Source organism: Protopterus annectens, chromosome 12.part0 (assembly GCF_019279795.1).
Source record: "Protopterus annectens isolate FY-2018-M chromosome 12.part0, PAN1.0, whole genome shotgun sequence".
NCBI classification, from domain to species: Eukaryota; Metazoa; Chordata; order Ceratodontiformes; family Protopteridae; genus Protopterus; species Protopterus annectens.
The window spans coordinates 415,570,703-415,593,022 of NC_056746.1; the positions used below are offsets into that span (position 1 = coordinate 415,570,703).

Sequence of the window (22,320 nt, forward strand, 5' to 3'; positions counted from 1 at the left end):
CTCCTTCATCCAAATCAGTGTCCTCAGTAAGGGACTCAGGGGAGTCCAAGTGCCTCCTTTTGCATGTGTGCTTACGATGCCACTCCTCAGTGGGACTCACTTAAGAGGGCTAGTGAGCAGCGGGGAGTTCCTCCAGGAGCATGGGCTGTCCCTGAGATAAGATTAAGGGAGTCGCAAATGAATCCATGGGAGCCTAGGTGGAATCCAAGGAATAGGCTGGGGTCTCGATCCTTAGGAGAGATCCCTCTACACCACGATGAACGCTGAGTGACAGCATAACTCCTTAGAGCCCAACAAGGAGGAAACTCTCCCTGGTCCGGTCAGAAGGATCGGGGCCGAGGCTAGGGTAGCCACTGTTCAAGAAATGGCCTGGATCCGACAAGGTCGGAACCAAGACACATCCATCCCCTCGGGTCCAACTCCCAGTCCTCTGCCCCGAGAGCTGCTTGGATCCGAGGAACTCAAGGTAATCACAGGAGTCGAGGTTGGTGGCACCATCGTCGCCGAATCCCAGCTCCGAAAATCCTCAGATCCATGTACCCCAAAATGAAGGCCGGATCAGGGAAAGAGAAACGGGTGGAAGACCAGTTTCCACTACTTCATTACTCACAGGCAGCCAAAGTGGCTCATTTCAGACATATTCCAGGAAATATAGTTACAGTAACCTGTTTAGATGACTGCAGGGGATAATGTTGGCCAGGACAGAGGGGAAATCCGCTGCCCATGGGAAATTTAAATATCCTTGCCATTTGATATTCTCATGCTTTAACAGAATAAGAAATTGCTTGATCTAAAAGTGTTACAGACAGTGAAGGCAGCTATTCAAAGCTTTCTTCCAGTGCTAAAATGCACTACATGACCTAAGCTGTACAAACCTGTGTAAAAAGGACTGCAGCTCTTAAGACTTATTTTTATATGGTATGGTATGGTATCCCACAATGGCCATCTAGTTATTTAAAGGAGAGTAGATGTTCTTCATTGAATGGGTATGAGTTATTTGATGGAAGAAAACAGATCAGTTCTGTACAGTGCCCACAAACTAGACAGCCAAATCCATTTAGGCATAATACATAAACATAGTGTTCAGATATTTCGGCGCAAAATCAAGCATACTTGACTGGAGTCAGGTACCCTTGTTTTATGCTTGCAAAATTATAGTACATATACAAATACTAATGTACAGTTATGGATGTAATTAAGAATGTTGTGGTTATCCTTAGTTAGAGAAGCTACGAATCCAAATTAGCTTCCCTAACAAAGGATAACCACAAGGCATTCTTTAGTTACAATCGAACTTCAAAGGTAAGGCCTAGATTTGCTTGAACCATTGTTTCTTAATATGCACATATGCAGAATCTGTGGATATAGCAAACCTGTTGGCTGACAGGTTCAGTGAAAACTTCACCCCTTGTCCCCACCACATATACCCCAAAGCATCCCTAACACCTGTTCCCCACCTAGTATTTCAAAAGCAGGTCTTAAATGCCCTCTTCAAGGCCAAAAACACAGCTCTGTGGGACCAGACAACATCCCAGTCTGTGTTCTACATGAGTTAAAACAGGAACTGGCATCACCATTGGGCACTCTTTTAATCACAGCCTAAGGACTGGCTTTTTCCCAGTAGAATGGAAAACAGCTACCATCATCCCTTTGCACAAAGGGGGTGTATCCATGACCGCAGGAACTATAGACCCATTAGCTCGACCAGCCTTAACTGCAAGGCCATGGAATGACTTATCATGGATCTTATTAACAAAGATAGGAAATCTCCAAAAGCTCAACTCCACTCAGTTTGGCTATGTCAAGGATAGATCATGCCTGTTACGCTTGGTGGACTTATTCGAGACAGTCACCAAAGCCCTAGATGAGGGCAAATCTATACATACGGCTTACCTAGACTTAGCCATGGCCTTTGACACAATCCCCCACTCAAGAATAACTGATGAACTCACCCAGCTGGGTATCAATCCATATATTGTCAGGTGGGTTGCAAACTGGCTCACCAATAGAATACATACGGTCAAAATAGGGGACTCCACCTCCTCCAGCAGAACCATAACCAGTGGTGTTCCACGGGGATTAGTTCTGGGACCCCTACTGTTCCAAATCTATTCAAGTACAGGCTAAAACTAAAGGTCTGTGGCTGACAAAGTTTTCTGATGGCTGAAAACTGGGTGCGATCACTGAAACCCCCTAGCAATGCCAGCAGCCTTCAAGAATGTCTTATGTAGACATATGACTGGTGCCAAAGTCATGGTCTTAAACTTAATGCAGAAAAATGCACTGTCATCCCCTTTGGCAAGGGGGATGTTCCTACAAACCACCACATCAATAGCAATACCCTAAGCACACAGTCAGTGGAGACAGAGATAGGCACAGAGGTTGACAGCAATCTTAACTTTGATCACCATGTCTCCACAGTGGTAAGAAAGGCATTTTATATTGCTCATCTCATAAGTAAGGGCATTGCTTCCAGAAAAGAAGAGGTTATAATGCCCCTGTACTCTACCCTCATCATGCTCCCTTTGGTATGTTCCTTTTCAAACACCTGCAGCAATTGGAGAGGCCACAAAGGTTCCTTACAAAGAAAATTCAGGGTCTTCAAGTCTGTCTTATGTGCACAGACTGAAATCATTGTCACTTTACTTTAGGTCGTACAGACTGCTCACAGATGACCTGTGGCTTACATATAGAGCAATCTCTGACCCAGCTTTTAATGGAAATGCTGCACACTCGCAAGTCAAATGGCACACATGGCACTCACCAAAGGACCTAAACCTGGTATATGACATCAACAGAACTTGCTCTAGAGACATATTTGTCTCACAGAGGTTGCCCCACCTTCGGAACAAGCTTCCTATTCTTGTTAAACAAAGCCCCTCGCTGGGTCTCTATTTAAGCATAATTTGACAACTGGGTGGAAAACTGAAATTCACCCCAGGACTTCCACCTGTGCCCTCTTGGACAGGGGCAATAGATGCTGATTTCAGTGCTTGCTTGAACCAGACACCCTTGGGAACACTGGTTGAACTTGGCTAGGCATGTAAGGGTCCTGGTGTCGTTAGCCTAGTAACCTCCTATGATCCTATAAGAATGTCAGTCAACAGAAAGAAAAGCAGTACAAAATATTTCATTTAAAGGCAATGAATTTTACACAAAATATTACAAGTACAAATAGTGACAATGTAGTCACTGCATCTGTTTGTGTGGAGGTCATGCAATCTGAAGGCATACAACCTTTATTTAAAGCAGCTAGTGATCAGTTATAAGCAGTGCATTCCTAAAAAAAACTTGTCCAGACTTGCTAAGATGTGTTTGCTTACTCATTTTTTACCAAACGGACTACAGTATTTACAGTGTTTTCATATCTATTTTACTTACTTTTGTTGACCAGGTTAGTTCCACTAAACATGGACTAATATTTAGGGGATACCCATGGCAATAGCCATAGTGATGAGAGGAAATTTAGTCAGAATGTCAGGTAGAGAATTTCCTCTACTTTCTGTGATAAGTGCCATCACATATTTTACAGCTACCTGAGCTACAACCAACTCAGGCAGATGGGACCTTGGTTTAACATCCATCCATCCACATTTCCTTTTCCTCATTTTTTGCATATGGGGTCGGGTGTCACTCAACAGTGGCAATCATCTAGACCCTATGTGACACTGTGGAATGGCTAGCTCTGCTGTGGTTATTCTTCATACCACACAAACACATGCCCACTCACACCTATGGCCAATTTTATGTCCAATTAACCTCCTGCATGTCTTTAGAATGTGAGAGAAAACTGCAACACCTGAAGAAAACACATAAGGAGAATGTGCAGACTCAGTGCAGAAGGCATCCCAGCCGAGAACTGAACCAGAGAACTTCTTGCTGTGAGGCAACAACACTACCTGCTGTGTCACTGTGCCTACCTCATTCAAAATATAACTTTTAATGCATTGAAATTCATAGACTGTCTGAAGGTGTCAAAATGCTGTGGACGAGAGGGCATCAACAGTGCAACCTACATGCTACACAGTGCTAGTGAAAGAAAATACCTAGACTAAGGAAAACATTCTGGGTCATTAGTGAACAAACTGTACCTTCAGATAACAACTTTACCTCACAATTTTATTATCAACTAAAAGGATTTACCCAGTTATGTTGCATTCTAGAAGTTTATCCCAAGCAGTTAAACATACTTCCTATTGCTTCTAATGGGAAGAACAACAGTGTTCTTAAATTCTGTTGGGTGCACACAGATCTTTAGAAGAGGGCATGACTCTAAATGTTCCACATCCTAACTACAGACCAAAGATTTTCTTTAAAAATAAAGGAAACTGAATCTTCTTCTTCTTCTTTCTCGCTTTTCCCGTTAGGTCGCCACAGTGGCTCACCTTGTCCGCTCATGATAAAGGAAACTGAATATGAAATAAAATAAAATTCTGCAACACTTTTCTGTCCAGGTTCACTGGTGTTGGAAGGACTGATGGCAGGCTAAGTGCAGCAAAAATTAAGAAAACTGCAATAACAGTTAATAAAATACAGTACTGTTAGGAGTACTAGTTGTACTTCACAGGTTACTGTGAGTACTACAGTAGTATTAGGAGTAAAAGCTGCACTGCACAGGTTATTTGAGCTGAAATATTACAGTACTATTACTTAAGAGAAAGCTGTACTTGTGCATGTTAATCTGTGGAGTAAGAGTACCAGCTATACTGCTCAGGTTATCTGAAGTACTACCAGGAGGCAAGCTGTGCAAGCACAACAGAGGTTATTATGTGTACTACAGTACTACTAGGAGTACCAACTGTACTGCTCAGGGTTATTCTGTGTACCACAGTACTACTAGGGGTACCAGCTGTATTGGTACAGGTTATTCTGTGTACTACATACTATTAGAGTAAAAGCTGTACTGCTTAGTTTACCTGTGTACTACAGTACTACTAGGAGTACCAGCTGTACAGCACAGGTATTCAGAGTACTATGAATACCAACTGTTCTGCACAAGGCGTTCTGAAATACTCTTTATGTGACACAGGTAACAGTAGCTCAAAAATATATGGGTAACATTTCAAGAAAAACAAAAAAAAATATGAATTAAAGTAACTAAGGGTCCCTATTTATGCCCATACCATTGCAAGTTACTTGACTATAGGATCATGTACAGCAAATTCTCTTTACCGAAATACAGCTTAAAAGTTGCCTTAAATATTTCATGCATGCAGGCTTTGTCAAGAGTTTCTCCCAACACAGGACAACTTATGAGCATTTAGCTAGTAGAGTCACTTATCAAGTTCACCCTAATATTCAGCTACTTGCTGAGTCAGTGCCTTACCATAATGAAAGCAGCTAAAAAGTGTTCACTCTGTTACAACCTGACATGGATATGCATGCAGCAAATGCAATTTACAGTTATGGATAGTTTCTTATACAGAAAAAAGGCCACCTTATGTATGACATCTAGTACTTGCTTTCTTAAAGGTTCTCTTTCTAGAAAACCACACACAAGCTGACTGGCCCACAATGGAACAGTGGTCAAGATATTAAAAACAATGCCATCAAGTCAGGTTGGGGAAGAAAAGCAGAGATATACAGAGACCCATCTCTGCCTTGGAAAAGATGGTCTTGCTGGTGAGGATATCACTTTTGTATGGATGATCAGTGCTGACACACTTTCAACTGAAATGAAAGAGACTCTATGACTACACCATGCATAGGTTTACTATTACATACCTTCCACACTGATCTATGGCAGAAAAAAAAATAAAGAATAATTGTGGAAATCTAAGCCTGCTCCTTGGGCAGAACTTGACCCACCCCCGAAGCTTCTCCACACCTGAGGTGACAGTACAGCACAAAATCCCTAGGCTGTCAACTGCTAACAATTGGTTCTCAAAGCCTCCACTTAAAAGCATGTAACCCTGAGTGAGTTACTTAACTTGACTGTGATGCTGGCACGTCTCTGAAAAGAGGCGCTTCTGTCTAGTGGCATTACGAAGATAAATGCATAACAAAAAAAAAAAAGTCATGGGTAACCTTAAAAATAACACTGAATAAGTTTAGACAGACATATGCAGGTGTAGAGCACAATACTATCTTGCCACAAAGGAAGCATAGTAGAATGGTATTAAGTCATTTATGGTAGGTGTTAGCAACAACTTGAAACCATATCCAGTTTCAAGGAATGACGGCTCTGAAAGCTAATCCAGAAGACACAGCAAAGGGAGATGACAATGAAAAATATTCATGGCAAATACAATTCATATACAAAAGGCAAGCAAAACTGATTGAAAAATATTCATGGGCAAATACAATTCATATACAAAAAAGGCAAGCAAAACTGAATAAACCCACCTGGAAAGGTAAGTTCAAAATAACAACAATCTTCTCCGTTTTATGCCCTAGATGTCTGTATGACTGCCTATGTAATTTGTATTCCAACAGTACCATCTGTAGTAAGTACAGGTCAGCATTGTTCTGAAATGCAGTTTCAAGTACTGTCCACATAAGTCACGTGCTCAAGTTCTGCAGCAGGAACTGTTTAGCTAAATGGCAGTTGATTTTTTTTTTATGAATAATGCTAGCAAATTACAACAGAAAGGGTGAGGGTGTAGTACATGTAGTGTGTCACTAAGTTATACAGAATGATGAAACACAGCTGTATGACATGTGCAGAATTCCTGGCATCCCAGAAGGCAGATTAAATTACAGCTCATACAGTATGTTACTGCATACAGCAGTGTGTGTATTCAATATGCAGAGTGGTTCAAAGCACATGTTGGATAGAAAAAAAAGACACTGACATGCTGGAGCAGCTACACAGTCAAGTTTTTTTTTACCAAAAAATGTTAGTAAATAATAATTAGCAAAAATTCTATGCATACTCCATTAATATTTAACAATTTTTTTCACATTCATTAGTTAAAGAAATCTTTACAAATGTATTATCTTGGTCCATTAGAATTGCCTAGATTTCATATGCCTTTGTAGTATAGCCTAACTGAATTAATTAATGCTTTTTTGTGACATCGGCATCTGCTACCAAATGGGTAATTATGATGTCAGAGAATTTGTTCTTTGACAAAGAAGAAATGTGGCCTAACGACAAAACTGTTTGAAAAGCAAATATCCATTCTCATTTAAAAAGCCTTCAACAATAACTAATAAAATGTGAAAATAAAAGCTGGACTGGACCTACATTAAAGTATTCCTCAACATGTCAATTACAAAAGCAGTAATTTCTCATATTTGGCACAGAGTTGATATGAAGTGTATAAAATCCCATAGTTATGCAATAAAGCAAGAGAGGTTGCTCAGTAGTATAATCAGTACATTCTGCAAGAAATGGATCCAGCTTTTTCAAGCTTTCTTCCACCACTCTGTCATCAGGTACACAAGGAGTCTAACTACACACTATTATAGCCCAACTGGGGTAATTTGCATTGTCTTAGCATATATTCACAAAGGTTCCAAAATCTATTTTATTTCATCAGCCCTGTCTTAGAACTAATATCTGTCCTATGGACTCATCCAAGGGCTCAAGGAAACTTTACCCTTTTCCTGTCCCCCAGTTGGGAGACTGATTGTGTAATACAGTGTTGGCACCTGGCCACTTTTCAAACATGCACATGTTCATACTTGGCAAGACCACAGAGCAAAGATCATTTGATTCTAGTAGGAGTCCTTCTTGTGCTTACTACCTGTTAACGCTTTGTCCAAAGAAGCAGCTCTGGCACTGGGACCTCAACTCTCCCACCCTAGCCTGCCATTTCATAAACCTGGGTCACCAGCACTGCAGATGGAAATTAAAGAGCTGTGCTATCAGGGTGGCCTGAACAACTCGTATTTAATAGCTGCACAAGGAAACTAGAAGTCACCATGATAGGGTAAATCATTTTTAAATTGCTAGAACTGAAATACAGTATTAGGGGATGTGGCACTACTGAGTGTGCTGTCCTTTGAATGAGACATCAAACCGCGGATCCCATTTGCTTGAGTTGGAAGTAGCTCAGTTGGATGTAAAAGATCATATGGCACCTATCAAAATAAGTAGCCTGGTTAAATTTCCCCTAGCAGTAAAAATATCACATCAGGTCTAACCTGAAAAGAGGCTACAGGCCTAGTAGGATTAACCCAGTCAATAAAAAATAAAATAAAGACAACTCTATGCATGGCAAAAAGGCACCAGTCATTGCAAATTAATCCAACAGATCATCTGATATGTGGGCTGGCATAAAATAATACTGATTTATGTATTTTTAATCTGAAGTAGTTAACTTCATTTGAATCAGCAAACACAGGGTATTGATCCGACCTGAATCAGAAACGGCAGCTTTAAGCTAAAGATCTGAGGTCCAAGCTCCTCCCCTAGCCATAATAATCTGCTACCTCCTTCCAGTCCTCAGTTCTCGCTGCAGCGGCTTTAACAAGTACGAGTTCGCAGAACTCTGGCGTGTGTTAGGTAGTGAGTATTGGGTAAACTCTTGACCTTTTAAAAATTTGAGTGTATTTTTGTGATTTGTTTAAACTTCCATTAGCCTAGCTTAGTTTTAGTATATTCCCTTCCCCTTATTCTTGTGTGTGTGTGTGCCTTTTGGTATGGCTGAAGGCCCTATAAGGCCATTTTTCTCAAGTGCTCTGGGAGTGTGGCCATAAGCTCTCCCCAGCCGATGGCCACACCCAGTGCATTCTTTGCCTGGGGGTAGTGTATTTATCATCGGGCTGCCATATTTGTGCAGCCTTTAACACCCGGGCTCTGAGGGATAGGAGGAACAAGCTGATCCTGGCGGGTCTTATAGTCACGGATTCTGCTTCTAACTCTCTCTCTCAGTGGCTCCAGCCATGGCTGCGGCTGTTCAGCCAGCTGTGTTATCTCCCCTGGCTGGGACTCAACCTCCTACCATTTCCCAGGGAAAGAAGGACTCCAAGAGAAAAGAGAGGAGAAAGAGAGAGAGAGAGAGAGAGAGAGGGGATAGAGAGAAACATAGGAGCCACAAGCGGCGGCCGTGGTCAGCCTCCCTCGGACCCGCCAAGCAAACAGCCTTCCTTCTTCACCTGAAGATTCCTGGGTCCTTACCTCTCAGCCTGTTCTCCACGCTTTCTCGCTGGAGCCGGAGGTGAGCCCCAGCCATCTTCGGGAGGTCGCCGTGGCGGCTCTTCCATTACTGCCAGCTTTCAGCGTGCCTCTTCTAGGAAATCGACATGAAGCCTCTCAGATGCTGACATGGACTGGATGATGCATCATTTCTTTCTCCCAAGCCCAGATGCAGATGGGAGCAGTCCTGCCCCTTCTCCGGGGGGAGGGGGCTCAGCTCCCCATTTTTGCCCTTCCACAGCTCCTTCCGGATCCATTAGTCAGTTTCGGAGCAGTCGATCCGAGTAGTCTCGAGTTAGGGAAGTCAGGCCGATAGTAGTTGCCTAACTCGACGCCGCCATGCCCTCGAGTTTGTCAGGATCCCTTTTGATCCGAGTCTCAGGGCTGAGGAGCCGGGCATTGGATCCCAAGGGGGTGGGTGTGTCTCGGCTCCGCTGTGGTCGGAGCACACTCTTCCTTTCGGGTCCAATTGCTCGACTCCTCACGCCGATCCCTCGCACATCGGATCCGGGAGAGTGTTGCTCACGGAACCCAGAGAGAGAGGGGTTCACCTCGGTGTTCGACGCAGGAGAAGCTTCTCTCGAGAGGGTTCGAGAGACCCCTGCCTATGCTATGGATCCAGCCACCATTCCCTGCAAGAGATGGGCTTGTCTTCCATCTGTCTGGCCCCCAGAGACAGCCTGCATCGTGACGCCCCAGCCAGTTCCGCAACGAGGAACATATGGTACCTCAGCAGGAGCTCCTCCTCTGGACAGCGATCCTGCCGAGGGAGGTCCCTCACAAATGCAAGTGTAAGAGGAGGCACTTGGACTCCCCTGAGTCCCTCAAGGAAGACACCGATTTACGAGGAAGGAGAGGTTTCCCAGGTCAGCCACCCGAGGCTCGTCTCAGTTGGAGACATTATGGAAATGCTACGCCTAAAGGGGGTGGTCAGCCCAAAAGCCTTCCTCGGATGAGTTGGTGTTTCTGAGGCGCTTTGATGCAGTCCCACTCCACCTCTCCTTGGGTGTCCCCTCCCGGGCTGACCCCTGGTAGACCTCACTTACTACCAGGGCGTGGAAGCGAGCCGGACACCTGTAGAGCCAATCTCCAGGAGACCAGATAAGATCCTTAGTCCCCTGTGGATAGGACAGCGTGAGCAGTAAAGGTTCCCGGTAGATAACAATGGTGGTGGCGGCTGCCACCAAGAAGGAACTGGCACAGTTTAGCCGTCCATCCTCCTGATGAGGGAGTCTCGGATGATGGATCGTGTCGGAAAGCGGATGTTTGCTTCAGCTACCTTTTCCATAAGGGCGCTGGAATTATTTGGCCCATGTGATTAGGCTTCAGCGGGATATGCAGAAGGAATTACGCCGAGTCTCCCAGAGTCCATGTCGGCCGCAGGACAAACGGACCTTCTCAATTTGCATGGCCACTCTGAAATCTGTATCGAATGACACCGATCTATGCGGCTACTCCCCATGCCATGGAGGGGGCCGCTAAAGCCAGCGGATCAGGCATTGCCTTTACTGGGCGCCACGCCTGGCTCCACTTTGCAGAACCCTTCAAGGCATCCTTCGATGAACGCCCTTCAATGGTTCTACCCTGTGTTTACTTGGCAAGACCGTCCGTGATACCACATTGGTCCAGAGCGAAACACGGGAAGATGTTGTCTGCCGGGCCGGAATCCGCTTCCTACGAGCTTTCTCAAAGCAACCTTTTCCAGGAACCAGAGAGGAACAAAAGAAGATGTGTTTCAGCGGAAGTCTCAGCAGTCCTGCGTTAAGCTCTGGACCCTCGTCCTTCAGAGGCAGAGGGGACAGGTGGACGCTTGGCCCAGAGGCAGAGGGGGGCCGAAGAATTTTTGGGTCGCTGGAACCCTTTTCCGACGACCCACACAGTTGCTTGAGGTTGCCCACTGCTCCTCTCTGTAGGGGGGAGTTTTTCGAAGCACCTGACACAATAGGAGTCCATCACGACTTAGATCGCTGGGTGCTAGGCAAATAATATCCAGAGAAGGCCCCATTCTATTTCCTTCATAAATCTTCCTCCTCAATCGAGGCACCCCCGATGTTCCACAAGATTAGAGGGAGGCTCAGCGGCTTTAGGGGCATAAAGAAGCTACCGCTTTAGAAAAAAGAGCCATCAGCACGATCTCCCAGACCAGTCCGGGTTAGGCAATTACCTCCAGGTTCTTTTTGGTGCCAAAAAGGCAGGGGAACTTAAGAGCCAATTCTCAACCTTTTCTAGCAATGAACCTATTGTTGCCGAGAAATTCGGATGGTCACTCTTCAATCCATTCTCCTACCGGAGACAACTGCCGGATGTGCTCCATAGACCTCGAGATGTGTGCTACATTCTCATGGACAGGTGATCAGGAGATTTCTCCACTTTCGGTTGAGGCCAGTCATTACCAGTTCAGGGTCCTACCATTCGACCTCACCACAGCCCCTAGGGTGTTCACCAAGGTCATGGCGGTTGTAGCAGCCACCTGAGGCTTCAGAATCTGGGTTTTCCTTGCCTGGACGACTGGCTCCTTGCCACCTCACCAGGCATCTCTACTCTGCCGACCAGGGATTGCTTCCTGCTCTGCAGCCTCCCAATTTGAGGATCACTATAATGACAGAAATCATCCCTTCAACCAGTTTCGATCCTGGACTTCATAGGGGCCAGAATAGACACACTTCAGATCAAGGCCTTCTTGACATCAGACAGACTTAACACGCTGCGTTCTTCAATCTATTCCCCATCAAAGTTGGTCCGCAAGAGGCGCCCGTATATCGCTGGCGGCGGCAATCAACCTTTGCCTTGGCTCGCTTGCGCGGGGTCCTCAGTGGACCACTTGCGGGTCAGTGGTCCCATCCTTCAACTTTTCGTTGGACTCTCCGATCCCCTCAGCAGGTTGCAGGAAATTCCCTCATATGGTGGCTCAATCTCAGAACTTCCGGGAAGGATGACCATTCATAGCCACCACAACCCAAACCACGCATTTGACCATGGGCGTTTCTCGTCTTGGGTGGGGAACGTGCATAGAGCACAACTGTCAAGATCACGTGGACTCAGGGGCGGGGAACTGGTGCCGCCCATAGTATGGGAGTGCGAAAACGTTGCACCCCAGCGTTACCAGAAACAACACCACACTTTCTCCCTCCAGGGACTATTGCAATTCGCCGAGACAACATGTCAGTGACGCCTGGTGCATCAACAAACAGGGGACCGGGCCTTACCCATCTGCCGAGGCCATGGGGATTTGGGATTCGGCGATATCCGCAACATTTCTGTTATAGCCTTTTTGTTCTGGGTCGATCCAATCCTGGCGGACAGGCTCAATTGAACCTCCTCTAGCCTTCACGGTGGTCTCTGAACCTTAGTAGTGGAACAGATCTCTCCGACAGAGGTGGGTAGCGCGCTGCGATCTTCGCATTGCCTTCAAATCACGGTGCAGCGGTGCGGCTCAATCTGGTGAAGGCACCGGGGCGCTCTAATTCATGCTTGGCCATCGTTCTTCTTTATAACTTCTCACCCTCACCGTTAATTACAAAATTTTACAGAAAACATCGGTTGGGGAACAAAGATTATCCTCATAACCCATTCTGGCCTCATTAAACCTGGTTCTCATACCTACGGTCTCATCTTATAGCTCCTATGTTGGGATCCTTCCCGATCCCATCCCATCTGATTTCTGTCACTTTCCGGGATTCCGGAAGCGCCAGATCTGGATGACAAACTCTCAGCCGTTGATCCAATTCCATTAGTTGTGGGACTCCCGGTCCTCCTCGTCTGCGGATGAATCCATCCTGGTAGCGGCGCGCAAAGCCTTCCAGGAAGGTTTACAACAACAAATGAAGCGGTTTCCATTTGAATTTTCGCATAAATTTGGATCCTTTCCTGCTCCCACATTCCAGCAGTGCCCTGATTTCCCTATCATATTTCAACAAGGGTCAAGTTCTTCTACTGTAAAGGTTCAAATGACTTGCCATTTCCACATTTTCACGACTGGAACAATCTTAGTCGCTAGCTTCCACTAAGATTTGTAAGACGCTATACCAGCGCACCTTTCTTTTTGAAAGACCTCTCCTAATAGGAGCGTTGTTCCCCATAGGACCTAACTTTGGTCCTTCAGGCTCCTAACTGGACCACCACTTTGAACTACGCAGCTTCTGTGATTTAAAATTCTTATTTGACTTCTTTTCTGGCAACACTCAATTCCTGAAGTTTCAGAGCTCCGTCCTTTGTACTAAACCCTGCATGTCTTATGTTTTTCCATAAGGACAAGTCTCTCACAGGACTAACCCTTCCTTCTTACTTAAAGAAGTGACTTCCGAGGCGAGACATCAATCAGTCCATTAATCTACCAGTTTTCTTCCTAACTATCAGAATAGGGAATACAAACTTCATTGTTAGATGTTCATAGACCATTCGGAATTTCTGTTTGGGGACAGCCCGGTTTTAGGTTGACAGGTCCAAAATGGGTCTGAGGTTCCCCATGTTTTTTGGCACTAAAAAGAACCTGGAATAAATGCCTAACCCGGACTGATCATGGTGGGGGGGGGGGACTGGTTTGATGGCTCGTTTTTGAAGCAGCTTGGAAACGTCTAGTGCTGCCGTCTCCCTCTGAGTGGGTGAGACATCTGGGAGGCACTTTGGTCGAATTGGAGGGGCATAAAATGGGATGGTTTAACCTCTGGATATTATTTGAAGCACCCAGCGATCTGCAGTTATGGACTCCCATGCCGTCAGGTGCAATGATAATTTTCCCCCGACTGCCTCCAGTGTAGGACAGTCGGGCAACCCCTCAGGGCTGCTGTGCGGGCCTGTCCAAGAAGGGCTCCCTAGACCCAAAGTTCCTCTGACCCACTCTGCCTCTGGGATGGAGTCTGTCATGTCCCCTCTCTGCCTCTTGGGGACGAGTTGTCCGGAGAGTCCCGGGAAAACTGAGATTTCCAGAACCACATCTTCTTTTGCCCTTTCTGATTCCGGGAAAAGGATCTTTGAGGGTTAGAGAAGTGGATTCTGATAGCAGACAAGGTCTTCCCATCTTTCTCACTCTGGACAAGGGTGTCACGCACGGTCTTCCCAAAGAGAGAAAAACCATCGAAAGGAGCATTTGTAAAAGATGCCTTGAATGGGTCTGCAAACTGACACAGTCTGAGCCAAGCAGCTGTTCCTTCCGTAGCATGAGAAAGGAGGCACATGGACGTGTTCGACACTGATTTCAGAGTAGACATCTTCACGGAGAACAGACGCTTGTCCTCCTGCGACAAAGACTTTGGGGGCGACTCAGCTAACTCTGTGACTAGGTCCCACTGCAGTCATATGACATGCCAAGTAGTTCAGCACTCGGATGGAAAATGTCACTGAAAAATACACTCGCCTCCCAAATCGATCCGCAGTCCTGGATTCCTTATCCAGAGGGTGGACCAAGGAACTCTCTTGAGCCAGTTCCCTCTTGGTGGCTGCTGCAACCGCCATAGCATCCACAGGGGATCCTTTATACCATTCCGGTCTGTCACAGGGTGGAGAGAGGGTGGAGAGAGAATTTTGTCCGGGTGCTTTGGTATTGGCTCTGCGGTGTCAGGCTCCTTCTATGCCCACGTGATAAGATCCACTAAAGGATCAGCCAGCGGGGACACCCAGGAAGTAGATGGGCCTGTGCCAAAAGTCTCCAGGAACACTGATTCATCTGTAGAAGGTTTTGGGGCTGACCAACCTCCCCTCTGGCAGGGGAGCTCCATGATGTCTCCAAAGAAGACATCCTCGGGAGGTGACCTTGGGGAACCTTCTCCTTCATCCAAATCAGTGTCCTCAGTAAGGGACTCAGGGGAGTCCAAGTGCCTCCTTTTGCATGTGTGCTTACGATGCCACTCCTCAGTGGGACTCACTTAAGAGGGCTAGTGAGCAGCGGGGAGTTCCTCCAGGAGCATGGGCTGTCCCTGAGATAAGATTAAGGGAGTCGCAAATGAATCCATGGGAGCCTAGGTGGAATCCAAGGGAATAGGCTGGGGTCTCGATCCTTAGGAGAGATCCCTCTACACCACGATGAACGCTGAGTGACAGCATAACTCCTTAGAGCCCAACAAGGAGGAAACTCTCCCTGGGTCCGTCGTAAGGATCGGGGCCGAGGCTAGGGTAGCCACTGCTCCGAAGAAATGGCCTGGATCCGACAAGGTCGGAACCGAAGACACATCCATCCCCTCGGGTCCAACTCCCAGTCCTCTGCCCCGAGAGCTGCTTGGATCCGAGGAACTCAAGGTAATCACAGGAGTCGAGGTTGGTGGCACCATCGTCGCCGAATCCCCAGCTCCGAAGATCCTCAGATCCATGTACCCCGAAAATGAAGGCCGGATCAGGGAAAGAGAAACGGGGTGGAAGACCAGTTTCCACTACTTCATTACTCACAGGCAGCCAAAGTGGCTCATTTCCAGATATATTCCAGGAAATATAGTTACAGTAACCTGTTTAGATGACTGCAGGGGATAAATGTTGGCCAGGACAGAGGGGAAATCCCGCTGCCCATGGGAAATTTAAATATCCTTGCCATTTGATATTCTCATGCTTTAACAGAATAAGAAATTGCTTGATCTAAAAGTGTTACAGACAGTGAAGGCAGCCATTCAAAGCTTCTTCTGGTAGTGCTAAAAATGCACTACATGACGAAGCTGTACAAACCTGTGTAAAAAGGACTGCAGCTCTTAAGACTTATTTTTTATATGGTATGGTATGGTATCCCACAATGGCCATCTAGTTATTTAAAGGAGAGTAGATGTTCTTCATTGAATGGGTATGAGTTATTTGATGGAAGAAAACAGATCAGTTCTGTACAGTGCCCGTCAAACTAGACAGCCAAATCCATTTAGGCATAATACATAAACATAGTGTTCAGATATTTCAAGTGCAAAATCAAGCATACTTGACTGAGTCAGGTACCCTTGTTTTATGCTTGCAAAATTATAGTACATATACAAATACCAATGCAGGTTATGGATGTAACTAAAGAATGCCTTGTGGTTATCCTTAGTTAGAGAAGCTACGAATCCAAATTAGCTTCCCTAACAAAGGATAACCACAAGGCATTCTTTAGTTACAATCGTAACTTCAAAGGTAAGGCCTAGATTTGCGCTGAACCCGTACTTAATGGTATTACATATGCAGAATCTGTGGATATAGCAAACCTGCTGGCTGACAGGTTCAGTGAAAACTTCACTCCCTTGTCCCCACCACATATACCCCAAAGCATCCCTAACACCTGTTCCCCCACCTAGTATTTCCGAAAAGCAGGTCTTAAATGCCCTCTTCAAGGCCAAAAACACAGCTCTGTGGGACCAGACAACATCCCAGTCTGTGTTCTACATGAGTTAAAACAGGAACTGGCATCACCATTGGGCACTCTTTTTAATCACAGCCTAAGGACTGGCTTTTTCCCAGTAGAATGGAAAACAGCTACCATCATCCCTTTGCACAAAGGGGGTGTATCCAAGGACCGCAGGAACTATAGACCCATTAGCCTGACCAGCCTTAACTGCAAGGCCATGGAATGACTTATCATGGATCTTATTAACAAAGATATAGGAAATCTCCAAAAGCTCAACTCCACTCAGTTTGGCTATGTCAAGGATAGATCATGCCTGTTACGCTTGGTGGACTTATTCGAGACAGTCACCAAAGCCCTAGATGAGGGCAAATCTATACATACGGCTTACCTAGACTTAGCCATGGCCTTTGACACAATCCCCCACTCAAGAATAACTGATGAACTCACCCAGCTGGGTATCAATCCATATATTGTCAGGTGGGTTGCAAACTGGCTCACCAATAGAATACATACGGTCAAAATAGGGGACTCCACCTCCTCCAGCAGAACCATAACCAGTGGTGTTCCACGGGGATTAGTTCTGGGACCCCTACTGTTCCAAATCTACTTCTCCGAAGTACAGGTTAAAACTAAAGGACTGTGGCTGACAAAGTTTGCTGATGACTGCAAATTGGAAGCGATCATTGAAACCCCTAGCAATGTCAACATCCTTCAAGAATGTCTTATGCAGACTAATGACTGGTGCCAAAGTCATGGTCTTAAACTTAATGCAGAAAAATGCACTGTCATCCCCTTTGGCAAGGGGGATGTTCCTACAAACCACCACATCAATAGCAATACCCTAAGCACACAGTCAGTGGAGACAGAGATAGGCACAGAGGTTGACAGCAATCTTAACTTTGATCACCATGTCTCCACAGTGGTAAGAAAGGCATTTTATATTGCTCATCTCATAAGTAAGGGCATTGCTTCCAGAAAAGAAGAGGTTATAATGCCCCTGTACTCTACCCTCATCATGCTCCCTTTGGTATGTTCCTTTTCAAACACCTGCAGCAATTGGAGAGGCCACAAAGGTTCCTTACAAAGAAAATTCAGGGTCTTCAAGTCTGTCTTATGTGCACAGACTGAAATCATTGTCACTTTACTTTGTGTCGTACAGACTGCTCACAGATGACCTGTGGCTTACATATAGAGCAATCTCTGACCCAGCTTTAATGGAAATGCTGCACACTCGCAAGTCAAATGGCACACATGGCACTCACTCAAAGGACCTAAACCTGGTATATGACATCAACAGAACTTGCTCTAGAGACATATTTGTCTCACAGAGGTTGCTCCACCTTCGGAACAAGCTTCCTATTCTTGTTAAACAAAGCCCCTCGTTGGCCCTATTTAAGCATAATTTGGACAACTGGGTGGAAAACTGGAAATTCACCCCAGGACTTCCACCTGTGCCCCTCTTGGACAGGGGCAATAGATGCTGATTTCAGTGCTTGCTTGAACCAGACACCCTTGGGAACACTGGTTGAACTTGGCTAGGCATGTAAGGGTCCTGGTGTCGTTAGCCTAGTAACCTCCTATGATCCTATAAGAATGTCAGTCAACAGAAAGAAAAGCAGTACAAAATATTTCATTTAAAGGCAATGAATTTTACACAAAATATTACAAGTACAAATAGTGACAATGTAGTCACTGCATCTGTTTGTGTGGAGGTCATGCAATCTGAAGGCATACAACCTTTATTTAAAGCAGCTAGTGATCAGTTATAAGCAGTGCATTCCTAAAAAAAACTTGTCCAGACTTGCTAAGATGTGTTTGCTTACTCATTTTTTACCAAACGGACTACAGTATTTACAGTGTTTTCATATCTATTTTACTTACTTTTGTTGACCAGGTTAGTTCCACTAAACATGGACTAATATTTAGGGGATACCCATGGCAATAGCCATAGTGATGAGAGGAAATTTAGTCAGAATGTCAGGTAGAGAATTTCCTCTACTTTCTGTGATAAGTGCCATCACATATTTTACAGCTACCTGAGCTACAACCAACTCAGGCAGATGGGACCTTGGTTTAACATCCATCCATCCACATTTCCTTTTCCTCATTTTTGCATATGGGGTCGGGGTGTCACTTCAACAGTGGCAATCATCTAGACCCTATGTGACACTGTGGAATGGCTAGCTCTGCTGTGGTTATTCTTCATACCACACAAACACATGCCCACTCACACCTATGGCCAATTTTAAGTGTCCAATTAACCTCCTGCATGTCTTTAGAATGTGAGAGAAAACTGCAACACCTGAAGAAAACACATAAGGAGAATGTGCAGACTCAGTGCAGAAGGCATCCCAGCCGAGAACTGAACCAGAGAACTTCTTGCTGTGAGGCAACAACACTACCTGCTGTGTCACTGTGCCTACCTCATTCAAAATATAACTTTTAATGCATTGAAATTCATAGACTGTCTGAAGGTGTCAAAAATGCTGTGACGAGAGGGCATCAACAGTGCAACCTACATGCTACACAGTGCTATGAAAGAAAATACCTAGACTAAGGAAAACATTCTTGGGTCATTAGTGAACAAACTGTACCTTCAGATAACAACTTTACCTCACAATTTTATTATCAACTAAAAAAGGATTTACTCCAGTTATGTTGCATTCTAGAAGTTTATCCCAAGCAGTTAAACATACTTCCTATTGCTTCTAATGGGAAGAACAACAGTGTTCTTAAATTCTGTTGGGTGCACACAGATCTTTAGAAGAGGGCATGACTCTAAATGTTCCACACATCCTAACTACAGACCAAAGATTTTCTTTAAAAATAAAGGAAACTGAATCTTCTTCTTCTTCTTTCGGCTTTTCCCGGTTAGGGGTCGCCACAGTGGCTCACCTTGTCCGCTCATGATAAAGGAAACTGAATATGAAATAAAATAAAATTCTGCAACACTTTTCTGTCCAGGTTCACTGGTGTTGGAAGGACTGATGGCAGGCTAAGTGCAGCAAAATTAAGAAAACTGCAATAACAGTTAATAAAATACAGTACTGTTAGGAGTACTAGTTGTACTTCACAGGTTACTGTGAGTACTACAGTAGTATTAGGAGTAAAAGCTGCACTGCACAGGTTATTTGAGCTGAAATATTACAGTACTATTACTTAAGAGAAAAAGCTGTACTTGTGCATGTTAATCTGTGGAGTAAGAGTACCAGCTATACTGCTCAGGTTATCTGAAGTACTACCAGGAGTACAAGCTGTACAACAGAGGTTATTATGTGTACTACAGTACTACTAGGAGTACCAACTGTACTGCTCAGGTTATTCTGTGTACTACAGTACTACTAGGGGTACCAGCTGTATTGTACAGGTTATTCTGTGTACTACAATACTACTAGGAGTAAAAGCTGTACTGCTTAGTTTACTCTGTGTACTACAGTACTACTAGGAGTACCAGCTGTACAGCACAGGTATTCAGAGTACTATGAATACCAACTGTTCTGCACAAGGCGTTCTGAAATACTCTTTATGTGACACAGGTAACAGTAGCTCAAAAATATATGGGTAACATTTCAAGAAAAACAAAAAAAAATATGAATTAAAGTAACTAAGGGTCCCTATTTATGCCCATACCATTGCAAGTTACTTGACTATAGGATCATGTACAGCAAATTCTCTTTACCGAAATACAGCTTAAAAGTTGCCTTAAATATTTCATGCATGCAGGCTTTGTCAAGAGTTTCTCCCAACACAGGACAACTTATGAGCATTTAGCTAGTAGAGTCACTTATCAAGTCTACCCTAATATTCAGCTACTTGCTGAGTCAGTGCCTTACCATAATGAAAGCAGCTAAAAAGTGTTCACTCTGTTACAACCTGACATGGATATGCATGCAGCAAATGCAATTTACAGTTATGGATAGTTTCTTACATACAGAAAAAAGGCCACCTTATGTATGACATCTAGTACTTGCTTTCTTAAAGGTTCTCTTTCTAGAAAACCACACACAAGCTGACTGGCCCACAATGGAACAGTGGTCAAGATATTAAAAACAATGCCATCAAGTCAGGTTGGGGAAGAAGAAAGCAGAGATATACAGAGACCCATCTCTCTGCCTTGGAAAAGATGGTCTTGCTGGTGAGGATATCACTTTTGTATGGATGATCAGTGCTGACACACTTTCAACTGAAATGAAAGAGACTCTATGACTACACCATGCATAGGTTTACTATTACATACCTTCCACACTGATCTATGGCAGAAAAAAAAATAAAGAATAATTGTGGAAATCTAAGCCTGCTCCTTGGGCAGAACTTGACCCACCCCCGAAGCTTCTCCACACCTGAGGTGACAGTACAGCACAAAATCCCTAGGCTGTCAACTGCTAACAATTGGTTCTCAAAGCCTCCACTTAAAAGCATGTAACCCTGAGTGAGTTACTTAACTTGACTGTGATGCTGGCACGTCTCTGAAAAGAGGCGCTTCTGTCTAGTGGCATTACGAAGATAAATGCATAACAAAAAAAAAAAAGTCATGGGTAACCTTAAAAATAACACTGAATAAGTTTAGACAGACATATGCAGGTGTAGAGCACAATACTATCTTGCCACAAAGGAAGCATAGTAGAATGGTATTAAGTCATTTATGGTAGGTGTTAGCAACAACTTGAAACCATATCCAGTTTCAAGGAATGACGGCTCTGAAAGCTAATCCAGAAGACACAGCAAAGGGAGATGACAATGAAAAATATTCATGGGCAAATACAATTCATATACAAAAGGCAAGCAAAACTGATTGAAAAATATTCATGGGCAAATACAATTCATATACAAAAGGCAAGCAAAACTGAATAAACCCACCTGGAAAGGTAAGTTCAAAATAACAACAATCTTCTCCGTTTTATGCCCTAGATGTCTGTATGACTGCCTATGTAATTTGTATTCCAACAGTACCATCTGTAGTAAGTACAGGTCAGCATTGTTCTGAAATGCAGTTTCAAGTACTGTAAGTCACGTGCTCAAGTTCTGCAGCAGGAACTGTTTAGCTAAATGGCAGTTGATTTTTTTTTTATGAATAATGCTAGCAAATTACAACAGAAAGGGTGAGGGTGTAGTACATGTAGTGTGTCACTAAGTTATACAGAATGATGAAACACAGCTGTATGACATGTGCAGAATTCCTGGCATCCCAGAAGGCAGATTAAATTACAGCTCATACAGTATGTTACTGCATACAGCAGTGTGTGTATTCAATATGCAGAGTGGTTCAAAGCACATGTTGGATAGAAAAAAAAGACACTGACATGCTGAGCAGCTACACAGTCAAGTTTTACCAAAAATGTTAGTAAATAATAATTAGCAAAAATTCTATGCATACTCCATTAATATTTAACAATTTTTTTCACATTCATTAGTTAAAGAAATCTTTACAAATGTATTATCTTGGTCCATTAGAATTGCCTAGATTTCATATGCCTTTGTAGTATAGCCCTTAACTGAATTAATTAATGCTTTTTTGTGACATCGGCATCTGCTACCAAATGGGTAATTATGATGTCAGAGAATTTGTTCTTTGACAAAGAAGAAATGTGGCCTAACGACAAAACTGTTTGAAAAGCAAATATCCATTCTCATTTAAAAAGCCTTCAACAATAACTAATAAAATGTGAAAATAAAAGCTGGACTGGACCTACATTAAAGTATTCCTCAACATGTCAATTAAGCAAAAAGCAGTAATTTCTCATATTTGGCACAGAGTTGATATGAAGTGTATAAAATCCCATAGTTATGCAATAAAGCAAGAGAGGTTGCTCAGTAGTATAATCAGTACATTCTGCAAGAAATGGATCCAGCTTTTTCAAGCTTTCTTCTCCACCACTCTGTCAGTACACAAGGAGTCTAACTACACACTATTATAGCCCAACTGGGGTAATTTGCATTGTCTTAG

At 44.1% G+C, this 22,320-nt stretch overlaps 1 protein-coding gene across 1 annotated transcript in view; it reads right to left on the bottom strand.

Moving 5' to 3' along the window:
* The window catches only part of CCHR12.PART0H7orf50 (chromosome chr12.part0 C7orf50 homolog), a 1,151,581-nt gene extending 1,145,083 nt beyond the window's left edge, over positions 1–6,498 (bottom strand). The window contains exon 1 of the mRNA XM_044088921.1: positions 6,346–6,498. Within this exon, the coding sequence (XP_043944856.1) occupies positions 6,346–6,498 (153 nt within the window). The remainder of the gene's footprint in view (positions 1–6,345) is intronic.
* Between the last annotated feature and the right edge of the window lie 15,822 nt (positions 6,499–22,320).